Here is a 17,103-nt window from a genome sequence, read left to right on the forward strand (position 1 = left end):
ATTTTTTTACTCCTCACGTTCAAACCCCGGATTTAATTTTTTTTTTTTTTACTGTCAATCAAGTGACTGCTACGCGAGAGCCCGCCGGAGCCCCCGCTGCCTTGCTCAAGTGCACCTCAGCTGAACGCTGCAGTTTAACTGCATGTTTTTGTAAAAAAAAAAAAGAAAAAAGCAGTCGTGCGTGAACATTTTGTGATTCCAGCGTGGACTTGAGCTCGAGAGCACGCGACGAAATCCGGTGTCAAACTCTGGAGATTTTCAACACAGACACTTCAAATGCTCAAACGAGTGAAGTCGGGTCGGTTTCCTTTGATGCACGCCGGGTTTTGCACCTTCAACTCGTCACCCCCGGAGTCAGACTGGCGACACTCCAGTTCTCGGGCGCCGCTGCCGATCAAAGTGACGTGATTCGGAGGACTTGGTCGTGAAGGTTTGGCCTTTTGTTTGGCAAAATAACAAGTGAGCACACTAAACAAACTAAAACTAAAACCCGAGCGCTACTTATAGTTTCACAAATCTAATTCAGCCCGATGGACGTGCACCAAGTTTCCAAGCTTGTTTTTGGTTTCCTGAAAACCCTTCTGCGAGGAAGTCCACGTAAAAAAATAATATATTTGCATACTAGCCACGAGCATTGGTTTCTGCGAAGAGAGTGGTTAGCCAGTTAGCGAGCTACTAATGAACCAAACTCAACACTGATTAATGAATCGTTTGTTTACAAATCATTAATGCGAACAGATTTCATGAGTGCCGTTAAAAAAACAAACAAAAAAAACAGTTTCCAGCCAAAAGTGTTGAATTAACCATATAAAACTGCAGTTTTTGCGAGTACCGTCGTGGTTTGTAGAAACCCCTCCCCAAAAAAAAGTCAATGTGCTTGTGGTTCAGAACCCGTCATAAATACACCTTTTAAATACGCCGACTTATTCGGCCGCCGATGACTTCAGCGCGTCGGGGAGCTGCCTGTGGTACAGCTGGTAGAACATCCCCGAGTAGACGGCGGGCAGCTCCTCCACGGGGAGGTCGATCCGGTGGAAGCCGCGCTCCAGGCCGTAGAGCAGCAGCCGGGCGAGGCGGGCGGTGATGGGCGTGGTCTCGTCGGTCCCGGCCAGCTCGCCGAGGCGCAGCCACTCGCAGCGCAGGCACTCCTGCCTGCAGAAGTCGATCTCGTGGGTGAGCGGGCTCAGCCGGCACACGATGTACATGTCCGACGCGCCGAAGGCGCCCGGGTGGTCGTGCTGCTGCCGGACGCTGAGCAGAGATCGGAACTCGGAGCGGACGCCGGTTTCCTCGAGCACTTCGCGGACGGCAGTGGCACCTGGGCGGAGATTCGGTTAGCGTTTACACGAGGAGGCGTTTCAAAAAGATCCCCGACGGGAAGGAATTTTTTTTTTTAATTTTCCCTCGTCGGTAGCACCTTGCAAGAATGACTTTTAGATGTTGGGGTGGTGGTGGGGGGGGGGGGGGGGACATATATATATATATTTTGGTAAAGACAAACATTCAACGCTGCTTTTTGGGGGGGGTGGGGAGGGTGGGACGGGGGGTTGAATATCATTTTAAAGCTGCTTTTCAAACAAATGTTAAAGGAGAACTAGAATTAGCATTTATATCGTGTCTTATTTTGTACGGTTCAAATGAATGTATACGTATCAATTTCAAGTTTGAGGTGCGATCGGGGAGAAAAAAAAAAAAAACAACAACAAAAAAAACGCTCGGAAACTGTTCCTGTTGCGCGTGAACGGTGTGCAGCACGGTGACGCGCGCGGAGCGGGAGGAAGCTGGAGCTCTCCCGAGCGAGTCTTCCGAGTTACGTCGCTTCGTCAGCATCAGCTCCCGAGTTACGCAGGTTTTTTTGGGGGGTTGGTTTTTTTTGTGTGATTTTTAAGCGTCGACATCGAGCGGAGAGCGCTGCGCGTGCCTTCTGAGACGTCTTGACGGTTGCCGTGGCAACACGTAGGGGGAAAAAAACAACAACGTACGTTTGTGAACGCAAATCGTCACTTATCGTCGCCTTTTTCAAAAATGCGTACGCAGCGGCGGTCGCAAAAACGCGCGTAACTCGGGGAGCCGACGTTGACCGAGAGACGTAACTCGGGGAAAGTTCCGGCTTCCTCCCGCTCCGGGGGAGAAAAAAAAACATATCCGAACTTTTTCCGATCTCCCGTCGTACGACACTAAACTCTAAGGATTTAGTTAGATGTACTGTATTAGGTTTTTTTTTATTTTCTTTGCTTTGTTGAGTGACAACTCACCGATATTTTCTCCTGGTTCAGACAAACCACCGGGGAACTTCCACGCGTTCCTTGTCTGAAATCCGAGAGACCAAAAAAAAAAAAAAAAACAGGTACAATTTTTAACATGGCGTGCGATAGATGGCTGTAAAACGTAGAAAATACAGCAACATGTACACGCTGACGTCGTCTATCTTACTCTTGTACAACAATCTAAAGTCACTTAAACAAAAAAAGAGGTTGAAGTTGTTTTTTTTTTCCTCTCTTGAAGTAAATGACAGTCGGTATTCAGAGGAAGTCTCCTCTCATTTTAGATTTTACTTTAGAGCCTCACTCTGGAGGCTTTTTTGTTTGTTTGTTTGCTGTTTTCCAAAACTGTTTCACCACTCATCATTGATATTTAATAACAGTATGCTGCTGGTTAAATTATGACGTCTGTGTGTGTGTGTGTGTATAGATATTTTTGTAGTTACTTAAAGAATGTCGTACGCTTCGCTTTTTTGTTTGTTTTGCAGATCCTCTCTTTGTGAGGACCACGAATGCACGACAGCATATATTTTCAAATAAAATACTATATATATATATATTTTTTTTCTTCTTCTTCTTCTTTCGGGAGCTGTTTCTAAAAATGTTGCCGGTAGGAAGGAACAAATAAAATAAAAGAGATTTTTGTGTAACTCTAATCGTTGTGGTTTTTCAAAGTGAAAAAAAACCCCAAAAACGCCTCTTCGATCTGTCGAGAGCGTAATGTGAAAATAATCATCGTGTCTATTTTTCTCTTTGCTGGAAGAACGCCAAACCACATACGCAGAACTGTTCACGCCGAATCTGCGGGGAAATGACGTGTTAATGTTATCGGACGACGGTTAAATTACAGATGACATCATCCAGCTGGCTGACGGACGTCCACCGGGGATCCAGTAGGCCGTCTTTCTTTCTGCAGATTTGAGAGTTTCAGGAAGTTCGTAACCCTCCGTGAGGTCAGACACTCCCCCTTTTCTGCCAAAGTGTTATTAAGTCTGTTTCCAGTAAACGGCATTCATGGGGAGGAAGAAGAGGAGGAGGAGGAGGAGGAGGAGGAGGGATAAAACACTCCCTATTCTTCCAAGTCACCAACTGTTTCCCTTTTTCTGGACAAAAGCCATGAAGATACTTTATTTGTTGTGAAGACTCCCGACTGGGACGCTGTCACATGATGTGAACTGTATGATCCAGGTTTTATATTATAATATAAACTGTATAATCCAGGTTTTATATTATAATATAAACTATAATCCAGGTTTTATATTATAATATAAACTGTATGATCCAGGTTTTATATTATAATATAAACTGTATAATCCAGGTTTTATATTATAATATAAACTATGATCCAGGTTTTATAATATAAACTATGAACCAGGTTTTATATTATAATATAAACTGTATGATCCAGGTTTTATAATATAAACTATGATACAGGTTTTATAATATAAACTGTATGATCCAGATTTTATAATATAAACTGTATGATCCAGGTTTTATCATATAAACTGTATGATCCAGGTTTTATAATATAAACTGTATAATCCAGGTTTTTACACTCGCCATGTGTCTGTTCTCTACAGGAAGTCAGGGATTGAAGAAAAAATAAGAGGGAAGATTAATGTAAATGATTTTGCTCTTGTCAAGTTTATCCAAACAAAATGGATAGTTTAGTTTTTTTATTTTCAGAATTTCTTCATCTTGTGTACACATGTTGAAAAGTCTGACGTCAGAGCGGTAATCGTCTGTTAGGTGATTGAGGCGGTGATTATTTCTTTTATTTCCCAGCCAACGATTTAGAAATATTCTCAGCCTGTTTTTGGTTTTTTCCAGTTCACGGCTCGTCCGCGATGAACGATGCCCCCGTGCGTTCCCGTTGACGTTTGTGGATTAAAGCGGCTCTGATGCTGCTGAAGATTATTTTCATTATCTGCGAAGCATCTGAAATTGTCAAAAACATATTGGTACAAACCACATGGGCTCAAAGGACGTCGGCAGCGAGTCCCTGATCACCCGTCACTTGTTTAAACCGAGAGGTGTTCCTAATATTTTGTCCCCTCTTATTTAAATCATGTGTGTGTGTGTGTACTGTGAAATATTTGTTGTTTTCTTTTACTACAAACAGTGGAAGTTTTCTCCCCGCAGCCGGCCTCAAAATTTGTATTTGTGTTTCCTTTCCTCAGTGACTCCCAGCTTTGTGTTTGTTTGTTTGTTTTGGATCTAATTCCTTCTTTTTCTATCCTTTTTAATAAACTTCAGTGACTCCAGTACTCCAAAGTTCTCTACTTTATTGTTTTATTGTTTTGTTTTCTTTCTCCCACACGTGAAGTGTTTATTTTTTTAAATCTTTTACCAGGTTTTTTTTGTGTGTTTTTTGGACATTTATTTATCACACCGTGAGCTTAAAGAAAAAAAACCCCCAAAAAACAGCATCTGACCTGTTCATTCGACAAATATCAGAACGAACACGTCACCATTCACCGTCGAAGAGGAAGGATTTTATTGCTGCTCTGATTTATGAAACTAAATTCTTCACCTGATCGGTAGAACTTCTACCAAACTCTACTTTTTAAATCAATCAAGTTGCGTTACAACTTTCTGATACGAGCTTATTTGAAAAAAAACTAAAACATAATCGGTGTCGTGAATTGCCGCGACCGCTTTTTCTTTTTTTAAATTTTTTTTATTTCCGGCCTGAAACTTTCCTGCGACACGAACGAGCGCAGACGAGGTTTTTGAAAGGAGTTTTTGTCGGCTCCACAGCGGGACTCTTGTGAAACACGCTCGGTTTGTTTGTGCGCGTCTCGGCTGGTGTAAACAAGCCCGTGTGCTCTCGAGGTCGGCTGATGTTTAGCGGCGTCGATGTCGAGTGCGAGAGGAGATTTTTTAAACCGCGTTCGGCTCAACGGAGGCCAAAACACCAGGCGCTAAACAAATAAAAACAAATCGCAGGCAAACGTGGAAACTGATGCTTCACTGGTTCATTTTGTTTTTTTTGGTTTTTTTAGGAAAGAGACGTTTAAACCAGACAAATATACGTTTACTGATGTATGAATGTATCCGGTATAATATAGTCGCTTTTAAAGTCCTAATTGAAAATAAGTTGATTTTCCTTCAGTTTTAAAAAAAAAAATTTTTTAGATCTCATCCATTACGTCATCTCATTGTTGCGTACATTCACAAATTTGTTTTTATATCTTTGACTTGTGAAAATGATTACTGTGATGTGATGAATGTAACCGCGCTACGTTGAAACAACGGTCCCGCCGTGTACCTTGTTTCTGTCTTGGACCACGAGAACTTTTCCACTGGACTCGTCAACAACTGCGCCTGAAAAAACAACAACAAACAAAACAAAAATCAATCGGATATTAATTCAAAATGTTATGAAAGGTACTTGTGTCCCCGGTATATTAACTGATCCACACTTTGCACATCAGTAGTTCCCGTAGGAACGACTTAAACAGCGAAGTTGCAGGCCAGAAAAAACCCAAAACAACGAGCTGAAAGACGCTTTGAAACTCCGCGGAGCGGACGGAGACACCTTTCACCCACAAGCGGTCATGTGATCCGTTGGAAACGTAAAAATATTGAGGATTTGATTGCTTCTTTAACATCAGCTTTAAAAAAAATGTGAGTAATTATGACCGAACTATCTTCTTCAAACGACATAAATAAAAAAAATACTAATTGCTACTAAAAAAAAACTGGAACAGAATTGTGACGCGTGAACTTGTGATTGAGCAAGACCGAAAGAAATACAGCTTCTGAAAATTTATTTACCTGGAAAAGGTCAAATTCTTTCGTTTTCTAGATCTAAACGGCGTCCGAGTGACTCAGCTGTTACTTGAGAACGATGTAGACGTCCCACTTCAGCATGTCAGGTTTTGTTGGGTTTTTTCTCCCGTTTCACCTGATTAATTACGGCAAGTGGTGACTAAGAGAAGCAGCTATGTGCTGCTGCTGACAGTAGGAGGAGGAGGAGGAGGGGGAGGAAGAGGAGGAGGAGGAGGGACCATCTGACAGAGCGGGAGGACGCAAGGCCTCCTCTTAAATGAATGTCACAGATGTGTAAAGAGGGATGGGTTCGTCTTTAAAGGCCTCCGCTTGGACGTCCGAGTGGAAATTGATGTCATCCCCCCCGATCCTGGTGCCATGAGGAGGAGGAGGAGGAGGAGGAGGAGGAGGAGGAGGAGGAGGAGGAGGAGGGCCCGGTTTCTGCTCGGAGGAAGCTATCATTATGTAGCGCTCGGTCCAGGAAACAAAACGCTCATGAAGAAAATTCCAGTTTGAGACAAAAAAAAAAAAAAAAAAAAAAAAGCCTAGAAGCAGTCATTGAGAGGCGGGGGGGGGGGGGGGGGTAGTGAGAAACTGTTAATGACTTGAGGTTACAGTTGGAGCCGCAGAAAAGTTTGATGTCTCTTCTTACTTCATGTTTCTGCTACTGCTTTTTCCAGTAATTACAAGTTAAACATTTTTCATGATATCTTTTTTGAATATCGTGAGGTCACCACGATTCTGATCTTGGAAACCTGACGAGTTTTTTTTATTTATGTTGATGTACTGGAAGATACAGCGCAGCACATACAGTAGCTGAGGATTGAACTATAATACACTCCTTGCGATTCATAATAATACAAAATAAAAATGCAAATTTGTGCATATACAAGCCAAAATTAATGTGTTTATTTCCGACACTTCCTGGTCAACTTGAGAGGAAGTTTGCGTATGAACTCTGACCTCCTCTGATCCTGCTGATGGAGAGTATTAGTTGGAACTGACACCTTATTATTACTAATATTTGTACATGTATTGCCACCTCACATGCAGTATTTTCATATTCTGGCCACCTGCTGAGAAAAAAAAAAAAAAAAGCAAAAATCACTACATTTGACAACCTACAGCTGAATGTAGAGGTAACGTGCAGTACCACCGAGGGCCCCTAGGGGCTTGATCCGATAAACTTCTGGCTCCACCAGACTCCCATTCAAAAAAGCATCAACTAGTCAGCAGTTCTGCAGTGATAGACATCTTAAAAATCTTTTTTTCTTTTAGGGTTACTGGCAAAAAAAAAAAACACCTAGAGAACCAAGCTGAAAAAAACAAAAAAAAAACATAACTGGTGGTTAAAAATGTGACCTTGGCAGGTCGTCTGATATATTTGACTGGCATGTATGTGAAACTAATCAAGCAGCCAAGGACTGCACGCACACGCACACACACACACACAGTAAGCATGTGTGTATTTCACATTCCTGACCTCAGTTTCATCACCGAGCCTCAGTTTCATTTTGATGCATTTAATTAAAAAAAAAAATAAAAAGAAAAGGGGAGTTTCTGGGTCCGGATGTTCTGGACATGTTCTGACATGCTTTCCAGTGATTCTGCTCTTTGGGTATCAGCTGCACGCTGCCCTCTGCTGGATAATCATGACGTTAACACACCGGGAGGGGGGGGAGAGTGGGATAACACACAACAAACTTTTATTTGTTTTTGTTTTTGTTTGTTTGGTAAAGATGTTTAAAAAAAGTTTCAACTTTGAAATCAAAAAGACTTAAAAAAAAAAAAAAAAAAAGTGGCGACAGAATCGAGTTTGCACTGATTTGTATGAAGAAATAAATGATGATGTCACTTTTTCATTGATGCTTGATGCTCAGAAATGAGAAATGAGACTTTCACGGTGATAAAAAAACAACAACAACAAAAAAAAACTACTCGAATGCAATTTTGCAATTGAAATCTGCAAAATGTTTACGTACCTAGTTTACACAACAACAAAGATTTTTGAGTGACAGGAAAAATCTGTACCTGCCACTCCGACCTGGTGAGTGGCGAAGCCCGGCAGTCTGCTCTCCCCGTCCCCCAGCCAGAGCGCCAGCACGGCGTGGTCGCCTTTGGCGTGATGGAAGGCGAAGCCGTGAGCCGCGGCGGCGGCCGCGCATCGACTCAGCGAGATGGGGACCCGAAGCCACACGGCGACCTTCCCCTCCGCTTTCCACCGGACCAAAGAATCTGTGGAGGTCAGAGGTCAGAGGTCAGATCTCGTCAAACGATGGGAGGGAGTGCACTCGGGCAAACGGGAAATACGTGGAGAGAGAGAGAGAGAGAGAGACTGGACACAATTGGACGATATGCGGTGATTTTTTTTCTAATCAAATTTTTGGAAATCGTAGATATGAGGGAGTACAAAAAAAAAAAAAAAAAATCCGATATATGGGACGATATTGTTTGTGCAAAAATATTGTATGCAGTATAAACTCACAATTTCGCAACACAATACCTCGAGCATCTCTTTCTGCATTATGTTCTGGATAAAAAAAAAAGTTGTCTTATATGCCAATAAAAAAATGATCTGTCTGATATATCAGTTGGGCTCTTGTTGACCTTGTTCAAATTACAACACTGCCATCTGGTGGTCGGGGGTTGAAACTGTCTGATATTTTGCGTGTAAAGTACGGAATAAAAATGTCTACAGCGGTTCTGGAGAATCGATTCGGTAAACATAATATGGCCCTACACGAGCATGTTAATGTTTACACCCTTATTCAGTTAATTGCAGTCTGCAACCTGACCTTTGGATGCCACCACATCCACCACTGTACGCACATACAGTTATATTATGGAGACCGGTGATTGGTCAGCGGTCGGAGGAGGGAGGACGAGGCGGGGCAGGTGATTGGTTAAAAAAACAACAACAACAACAACACATGACACAGCAGAATTCAGGACAATAACAACAAACCTCGCAGCAATTTGCTAAATGAACTTTCACTGACGTCCGCCGGCAGCCCGGCGTCGGCCAGGTTCACCGTCACGCCACCGAATCGGTCCACTTTACCCGTTAAAGCGCTGCCGGCGCCCCGCGCGCGCTCCGGCTGCGAGCGAGTCGCGGTGCACGAGAACGCGCGGACGGCCGCGCGCGCGGGACGAAACCGTCCTCTCACCAACGGTAAAAGTCTGGAGACAAAGGCGCGGCCGGCCATGCTTTACGGTAACACGAGAAAACAACCGGTTAGCGGGAGAGTACGTTCACGTTTACCAGCCGGCACGAGAGCGCCGCCCGGTACGGTTACGTAAACGTCCGACCTCTTTTAAGTTGCATAAATACCGTAATGATCAGGAAAAATAGCTCGAGGACTCGTAAGCAACAAAACTCCATGAACGTTTCTGCCAATTTAGCAAGTTAACAGTTTACCGGAAATTTGCCAGCGTTAAGGTTTGCTACCAAATAATTGCAAGAGTATGATGTTTAAATCGGCTATAAAATATATACCAGGTAACCATTTTAAATTTGTTAATTATCAGCTTTTATGTTGGACTAATAACACTTGGAGCTTCATGGCGCGCTTTTTTTCCAAGATGTCATCCGCGGCAAAGAAGCTCACAATAAATCACAAGTAACCGTTTAAAACTACAAAAGAAGCTTCTGGGTATATTACATATATGCCGAATACAAGACTGTATCCTAATAGTGTATGCCATACTCTTTCGTCGCTTGAATTTTGTATTTGTACCTGCAGGAAATAAATATATATATATAATATCACCTGCCGTAAACTGACATCCGGACGCGCGAGGGTTTACGGTAAAAAAGGAGGCGGGACTAAACTTTAACCAGGAAGTTTACGGCGCCGCTCCGTGTTTACACATGTTGGCCCTTTCACGTGGAGAAGCCGTTTTCGCTTTTATAAAATGTCTTCGAAGAAAAATAAAAGCAAATCGAAGAGGGCGAGTGAAGGGGACGGTCCGCTCGTGCTGAAGGAGAGCTGCGGTGACGCTGCGGGCCCGCGGGCGTCCGGCATCGACGGAGGAAGCTGCAAAAGTTTAAACTGCGACTCGTTCACGGTCATCGACTTCATTGAAAAAGGTAAAACTTTGAATCACAAAATGTGTAAGTGTGTGCAGCATGAAGCCGTGAAGTCCAGGTTGCACTCACTGATGCTGCAGGTGGAGGTAATAATAATAATAATAATAATAATAAACTTTATTTTGTGTAGCACCTTTCATACATGAAATGCAGCTCAAACATGTTTTTCACATAAAAATAGATATAAAGGAACATTTTAAAAAATATATAGAAAAGAAACGAGATGCGTAAGAAACAGATCAAATGCATAAAATTGAACACAAATAGAGTAAATACAAATACAGGTAAATGCAGGTAAATCTGAGGGGTCGTCAGATCATTTAATGGGAGAGGAAAATAATCTTGAGATCCACAAATCTTTTTTTTTTTTAGTTTCTTGGATTTCTTCTCCAGACTTTTCTCCTTTTTTTTTTTTTTTTTGTGAGATATTGTGTCATTTGAACAATTATTGAGATGAAAAGTGTGAAGTTTCGAGGGTGGAAAAAACAAACAAACATTTGGTGGATCTGTTATCTGAAATGGGAAAACTTCCAAGTGTTATGATGACCTCATAAAATAAAATGCAGTGCTGCGATTTGACCTACTCGAAGGAGTCGGAGAATCACCAGGACGAGCTACAACGTTCAAATTATATTTACTACACCACTCGTGATACCCGCATTTACAGCAAATATTAATATATTTTTGTGCTCTTTCGCCTCGCAGCTGACGATAAAACACCGAAAAGCTGCAGATCAACTTTAGCCCAGCTGAGCCTCAATTCGATGAAGTCGGCCGGCGTTTGCATCGGCAGACCGGTCCTGCTGACGAGTCCCAGAGGGCAACAAGAGGTGTCCTCTTCCTTCCGCCTGACATATTAAAACGAATCACTTTCACCCCCTTCAGATGTCTGTAAATAAATCTTGTTTTCTTCCATCTCTAAGGTGTGCTCAGGGTGGCCCGCTGCCATCTTCCCAGCTGGAAAAGTCGGCCTTCTGAAGTGTGCTCGGAACAACCTGAGAGTTAAATCGGGTGACGAGGTGACGCTGCGGCCGGTAACGGGTCCTGTGCTTCAGGCTGCGGAGGTGCTTCTCTCTAATAGGTGAAGTTCATCTGGCTTTCATGCACTTAAACGACTACGATATAACTAACGCATAACTAGATAGTCCTGCAATAAATTTAACATTCATAGAATGTATGCTATTTAAAAAAATATATATATTTATGAGCAATTACACCATGAAATTTTGAATCTCAATAGAAATAGGTGAATGTTTTATACGTGATGAACTCATTGTAATAATATACTTGCATGTCAATTGTTTCTGATTGGCCCCAGGTCTGTTTTGTTGTGTAATCTTTAGGTAAATACCGCCATCTGCTGGCTGCAACGTGCAACTGCAGTTCAAATGTCAATCAAATGCAAAGTAGTACAGAAAAAAAAAACTATGTTCATTTAATTCTGAACTTTTGTGTAACTTTCATTCAGGTCAAAAGATGAAACTCTAGACACAGACGAATTCAAGAACTTCTTTCTGAGGTCTTTGGGTAAGTTTATGTCTTTTAAGTACGAGTTTATAAGCATGTCAGTTAACAGCAAAAACCTTTTTTTAAGGGATGAAATGTTTTCCTTTTTAATAACGTAACACTGTGCTTACATAAAGTACATATTGATGTTTTGGTGTAAAATGTATAGTATGCAGTAAATTATGAATGCAAATAGACTTTACAACTTGTACTTAACTCTGTTTTGCACCAAAAATACATCAAATCTGTAATTTCAGTTCTCAAAGTGTTTTTTTTCTATTATTTGTCTCCCTTGCACTAAGATGGGAAAATCATTCTGCCGGGAAATGTCCTTTCCTTGACTTACTTTGGGCGGTCGTGCAGCTTCCGGGTCGAGACCGTGAGAGGGGAGGACGGCGTCGCCCTCCAGAGACCAGCTCCTCCCCCGGGAGCGGGCCCCGACACGGAGGAGTCCTCTGTGACGAGCTCCGTGCTGGACGCCACGTCGGCCGACCTCTCCCTGCAGCTCAGCACGCTCACGGTGGACGACGAAGCACCGGGCACGCCCGGAGGGCCCGGTCCCGCGGCCAGCACCCCGCGCCGACCGGCCCCCCTCCTTCCTCTCTCCTCACCCTCCGCTCCCTGCACTCCTTCCTACAACTCCCAGGATCCCTCGGAGAGTTCACTCGACCCGGAGACGGAGGAGAGCGTCTCTATAGCAACCCCTGCTGGCGCCCTGAGCACCGACACCTTCTACCGTCTCTCGTGCTCCACCAAAGTCAGTTTTCAAGGCAGAGCGGGGCAGGCGGATGTGGACGCAAAAAGGTCAAAGGTCACGTACAGCATGATCGGAGGACTCAGCAGCCAGTTGGACGTCATCAGAGAGACCATTGAACTTCCTCTGAAACGCCCCGAGCTCTTCTCCAACTACGGTCGGCGAAGTCACACAACACCATTCCTCATGTTCACCTTCGACTTTAAAACTCTACCATTTGATTTATTATAATGTGAGATTTATTTACAAGCTTTTACTCCCGTGAAAACCGATCAGGGATCCCACCTCCACGAGGAGTTCTTCTGTACGGTCCCCCGGGCACGGGGAAGACGATGATTGGACGAGCCATAGCCAACGAGATCGGCGCTCACATGACGGTGATCAACGGTCCGGAGATCATGAGCAAGTACGGTCGTATGTTCTCAAAACCACGGCGTCATATTTCAGAAGAATATTTGGGTTTGTCGACCTAAAGATCCACGACGTGTTATTTCTTTGCAGATTTTACGGTGAAACAGAAGCGAGGCTGAGACAAATATTCAGCGAGGCGTCTCAGAGGTAAAGGTGCTCACAGATTACTGCGTACAATTTATATAATTTAGTTCTGGATATTAAAAACGCTGTATTTTATGAAATAAATTTGTTTGAAATATATATATTTTTTAAATCTCTCAGTTGCGAGCCATCAAACTAATAATTCAGTACAATAATACCAGTACATGAAAGTATATATTACTCTGACAAAATTAAACCCACAATATGATTTTCTTTCCTCCCCCTCCCTCTCTTAGTATTTAACATGTCTCTCTTTGATTGACAGGCAGCCTGCGATCATCTTCATCGATGAGCTGGATGCTTTGTGCCCGAAGAGAGACGGAGCTCAGAACGAGGTGGAGAAACGAGTTGTTGCTTCTCTCCTGACTCTGATGGACGGGATCGGTTCAGTGAGTATCCAAGTGTCCTTCTACCTCAATGCACTTTGTAAACTATCTTTTTTTTTTTTTTTTTTCTTTTCAGATTACAATAATATAACCTTCTATTTGCACGTGCAACATAGCACTAGTTTTTAACTTGAAACTTGCCCGATACTCAACCGCCTCAAAGTACAAAGAAATAATGTTTATAACTCCAGTTTTATTTATTTCTTCTTTACTCCATCATTAATTGGTGGTGTCCCCTCAGTCTTCCTCCATAGAGGATTTTGCCAGCTAACAGCTTTCTAAAGGACTTAAGATGTTCTCTCTATTTAATTGAATTGTTTTTATGTGGTGCCAAATCACAACACAGGTTATTTCATGGCACTTATTGAGGGGGGGGGGACAGCTGAACACAGAAAACAACCGATCCCCCCCCCCCCCACACACACACACATCCCCAATGAGAGCCTGGGAAAGAAATCACCCAGAATTTTTTTTTTTATTTTTAAGCATGATGAAACGCGGGCTGGGGTCACTAAACTGCGGTCGCGAAGTTATATACTTGGGAATTTAATATCGCTGACTCGACAAAAAATGAAATTGCATGTAATTCAATGTGTGTATCTCAGCCAGCACAGCAAATGAGTCAGTGGTAGTTTTCACGGGTATCAGCTTATATTTATCATCTGTTTTAGTTTGTAAAAGTTTTTTTACAGACGGTGTAACCCTAACCAGTCCGTTATTCCGACCACCTCAAAAAATATGACCATAAATGTTACGAACTGTCTCCTGAGGAAAACAACCACAGCACGAAACCACGCGTTTAAATTTCCAGTATCACTCAGTAATAAGCTTTAAAAAAAAATGTAAATCAGCACGATGACACATTATGAACGACATTTTACCAGAAGTACCTGACCTCCACTTCCTGTCTCGTCCTTCCAGGAGGGTCACTCGGGTCAGCTGCTGGTCCTGGGGGCCACCAACCGGCCCCACGCCCTCGACCCGGCTCTGCGCAGGCCGGGACGCTTTGACAAGGAGCTGGAGGTGCGTACTGAATTTGCAGCTTCTTCAACGTCTCATTCGAGTAAATACGACTCGTTGTCTGCGTGATGCGTCTCATGATTTCACGATCGCCAGGTGGGAGTTCCCGGAGCGGCCGAGCGCGCAGACATCCTGCGGAAGCAGCTGAGTTGCGTCCCGTGCAGCGCCGCCGCCGAGGAGCTGAAGCAGCTGGCGGACGCCGCTCACGGATACGTCGGAGCCGACCTCGCGGCCGTGTGCAAAGAAGCAGGCGAGTAAAAAAAAAACAACAAAAAAACAGCCGTCTGATGTACACGCCACTAAAACCAAGAAGATCATCAGATCAGTTGTTGTGAAACCTCAATGCTTCTCTTTGCATTCATTTCCTTCATCATTTTGGGAAACCAAAACAAAAAGAAAATGGCTCCCCATCTTTTAGTAATTTTGTTTTTTGTTTTTTTTTGGGCCTCGCGGGCCGAAGCATCCGACCAACAAACAAAACACGAGTGACAGCTCGTTATTGAGGTTTAGCTACATTTGTTTAGACCTCGTGTTGTTTTTGCCTCTTTGTCCTGACCTTACTTCATCACTCCAAACCCCCCTCCCCAACACACACACACACACACACACACACACACACACACACACACACACACACACACACACACACACACACACACACACAATTTCTAGTGAAATATTTCCTCCTAAATGAATTTTGAAGCCGTTCTGGTGAAGTGCCCGCGGCGCCTCTGTGAGCGCGGAGGGTCGACCGTCCGTTGATGTTCGCCAAGGAGGAAGTTTCTGTGGTCTTCGGCTCCCCAGTGAGAGAAACCACAGAAACCACCACTTGTTGTGAAATTCCTTGTGCCCCCTCAACCCCCTCACCCCCCCCCCCCTTTCACCCCCTCAACCCCACCTCACCCGAGTGCCACAAGCCATCCCACCTCACGTCCCGAGGACAAGCACAAACAACACACACACACACACAGGCTCTCTCTCTCTCTCTCTCTCTCTCTCTCTCTCTCTCTCTCTCTCTCTCTCTCTCTCTATATATGTGTGTGTGTGCTCCTTGATTGTGGCGGTATGATATGTGATTGCGCGAGCACATGCTTATTTGTTTTTCTGTGTGTGTGTGTGTGTGTGTGTGTGTGTGTGTGTGTGTGTGTGTGTGTGTGTGTGTGTGAGACCCCCACATGCCTCCTGGGTGGTCCCACCGCCTGGGGTACGTGGCGTATTGCCTTTCCAGTCGAGGAGGGAGTCGGGGCTGCTGTGCGGAAGCACTCTGGCAAAAAAAAAAAAAGAAAGCGTGATTTACTGTCCACCGAGGGCCAGACCTGACTGGCAGCGTTTTCTGAGAAACCCCCCCCCCCCTCCTCCTCCACCCCACCACCAAAAAATCTCCAAAACCTAAATCACTAGACAAACACAGTACGCCACAGGAGACTTAACCCCGGACTCTCTGATGGATTTCGTTCCTTCTTCAGTTCTTTCTATCTTGGCTGCTTGAGATAAAATACAAGTCATGTCAAATTAAAATTCGTTCCAAAACCATTATTCCCACAACCGTCCTCACTTAATGCAACAGATAGCCAGGTGTTCAGACGGGAGGAAGACAAAAATTACAATTTAAAACTTTCCTCTCAACCTCTACGTCTGGTCGTCATCGTTCTTTATGTAATGTCGGGTAATTCGCTCGCTTTTCAACGACAATCAAATCTCGTCCTTCGCCACGTCGGCTGGATTTTTTTCCCCCCCGTGCCTTTAAGAGCAGATGTAAAGAAACGAACATTTATACTTTATATGTGTTGTCCAAAATTCTTCACAGGTTTGTGTAAATTACGGGGATGACGGCGTTTTTGTAAGAGTCTTATTGTAGACTTGTACCGTTTCCACCACACATCGCTTGGACGTAAATAGACACACACACACACACACACACACACACACACACACACACACACACACACACACACACACACACACACACACACACACACACACACACACACTCATGTACCCACAACCTGTTTTTTCCTCCTTTTTTTTTTTTTTGACAAAAGCCGAAGAGTCACGAAAACACATCGAGTAGGAACTGCAGTTGTTTCCTTCTGCCGCTCAGGTAACAATGAGGCTGCCGGGGAAACGAACGAACCGACGCGGCCGCTTCCTGACAAATAAAAGAACGAAGGGGGACATATCGTTGACGACCGCGGCGCGCTCGGGTCACGCAAAAAGATCCTCTCATCGCACAGCTGCAGAAAAAGCTTTGCACGCATCCACACTCGTCTGTCTTCGATACACACACACACGTAGTTGTGGTGTGGGTTTCACATCCTGCCTTTTTAACACAATACCAGCCTCCTTTATAGATCAGAGAATAAGATGAGTCGAATGAATTGTTCATATCCGAGGAGAGTCGTAGGGAAGGATGAGAAGGCCGAGTGACGAAGTGTGCGTCTGTAGAGAAGAATGGATGGAAATCTTGATGTCATTCGGGGATTTTTTTTTTTTTTTTTTGTCCAGTCGGGAACCCCAGAAACAACTTCTTTGAACTGATCACGGATATCGGCCAGAGGTCACACCACAACCGTTAAAGTTCATCCAGGTCACCACCAAATCCCTCTTTAAACCTCCGCCGAGCGCTCGGATTATTAAGAAAATATTTGCGTCGAGAGCACCGACCGAGCGAGTCCAGGTTGATCCTTTTAATGAAAGGAAGGTTTTTTTTATTTATTTTTTTTTAAACCTGGCGAGCAAAACAAACAGGAACGCGAT

The 17,103-nt window shown here is 43.8% G+C and overlaps 2 protein-coding genes across 2 annotated transcripts in view; one reads left to right on the plus strand and one right to left on the minus strand.

Annotated features, from left to right (window-relative positions):
* Positions 1-386: 386 nt before the first annotated feature.
* Positions 387-9,299, minus strand: nudt6 (nudix (nucleoside diphosphate linked moiety X)-type motif 6). The gene is made up of 5 exons (XM_069716510.1): positions 9,001-9,299; positions 8,067-8,270; positions 5,533-5,588; positions 2,256-2,310; positions 387-1,318 (listed from the first exon to the last, which is right to left on the minus strand). The coding sequence occupies exons 1-5, from the start codon at positions 9,239-9,241 to the stop codon at positions 924-926; spliced, it is 951 nt and encodes a 316-aa protein (XP_069572611.1). The 5' UTR covers positions 9,242-9,299; the 3' UTR covers positions 387-923.
* Positions 9,300-9,327: 28 nt separating this feature from the next.
* afg2a (AFG2 AAA ATPase homolog A) overlaps positions 9,328-17,103 on the plus strand; it is a 99,584-nt gene continuing 91,808 nt past the window's right edge. The window contains exons 1-11 of the mRNA XM_069716501.1: positions 9,328-9,534; positions 9,779-10,125; positions 10,831-10,955; positions 11,049-11,206; positions 11,594-11,652; positions 11,934-12,542; positions 12,662-12,791; positions 12,887-12,943; positions 13,206-13,329; positions 14,248-14,349; positions 14,443-14,596. Coding sequence (XP_069572602.1) covers positions 9,951-10,125; positions 10,831-10,955; positions 11,049-11,206; positions 11,594-11,652; positions 11,934-12,542; positions 12,662-12,791; positions 12,887-12,943; positions 13,206-13,329; positions 14,248-14,349; positions 14,443-14,596 — 1,693 coding nt within the window. The 5' untranslated portion in view covers positions 9,328-9,534; positions 9,779-9,950. The remainder of the gene's footprint in view (positions 9,535-9,778; positions 10,126-10,830; positions 10,956-11,048; positions 11,207-11,593; positions 11,653-11,933; positions 12,543-12,661; positions 12,792-12,886; positions 12,944-13,205; positions 13,330-14,247; positions 14,350-14,442; positions 14,597-17,103) is intronic.

Source organism: Brachyistius frenatus, unplaced genomic scaffold (assembly GCF_029030835.1).
Source record: "Brachyistius frenatus isolate BFR_SWC_R1_liver_20210118 unplaced genomic scaffold, ASM2903083v1 Contig_158, whole genome shotgun sequence".
Lineage (NCBI taxonomy): Eukaryota > Metazoa > Chordata > Actinopteri > Embiotocidae > Brachyistius > Brachyistius frenatus.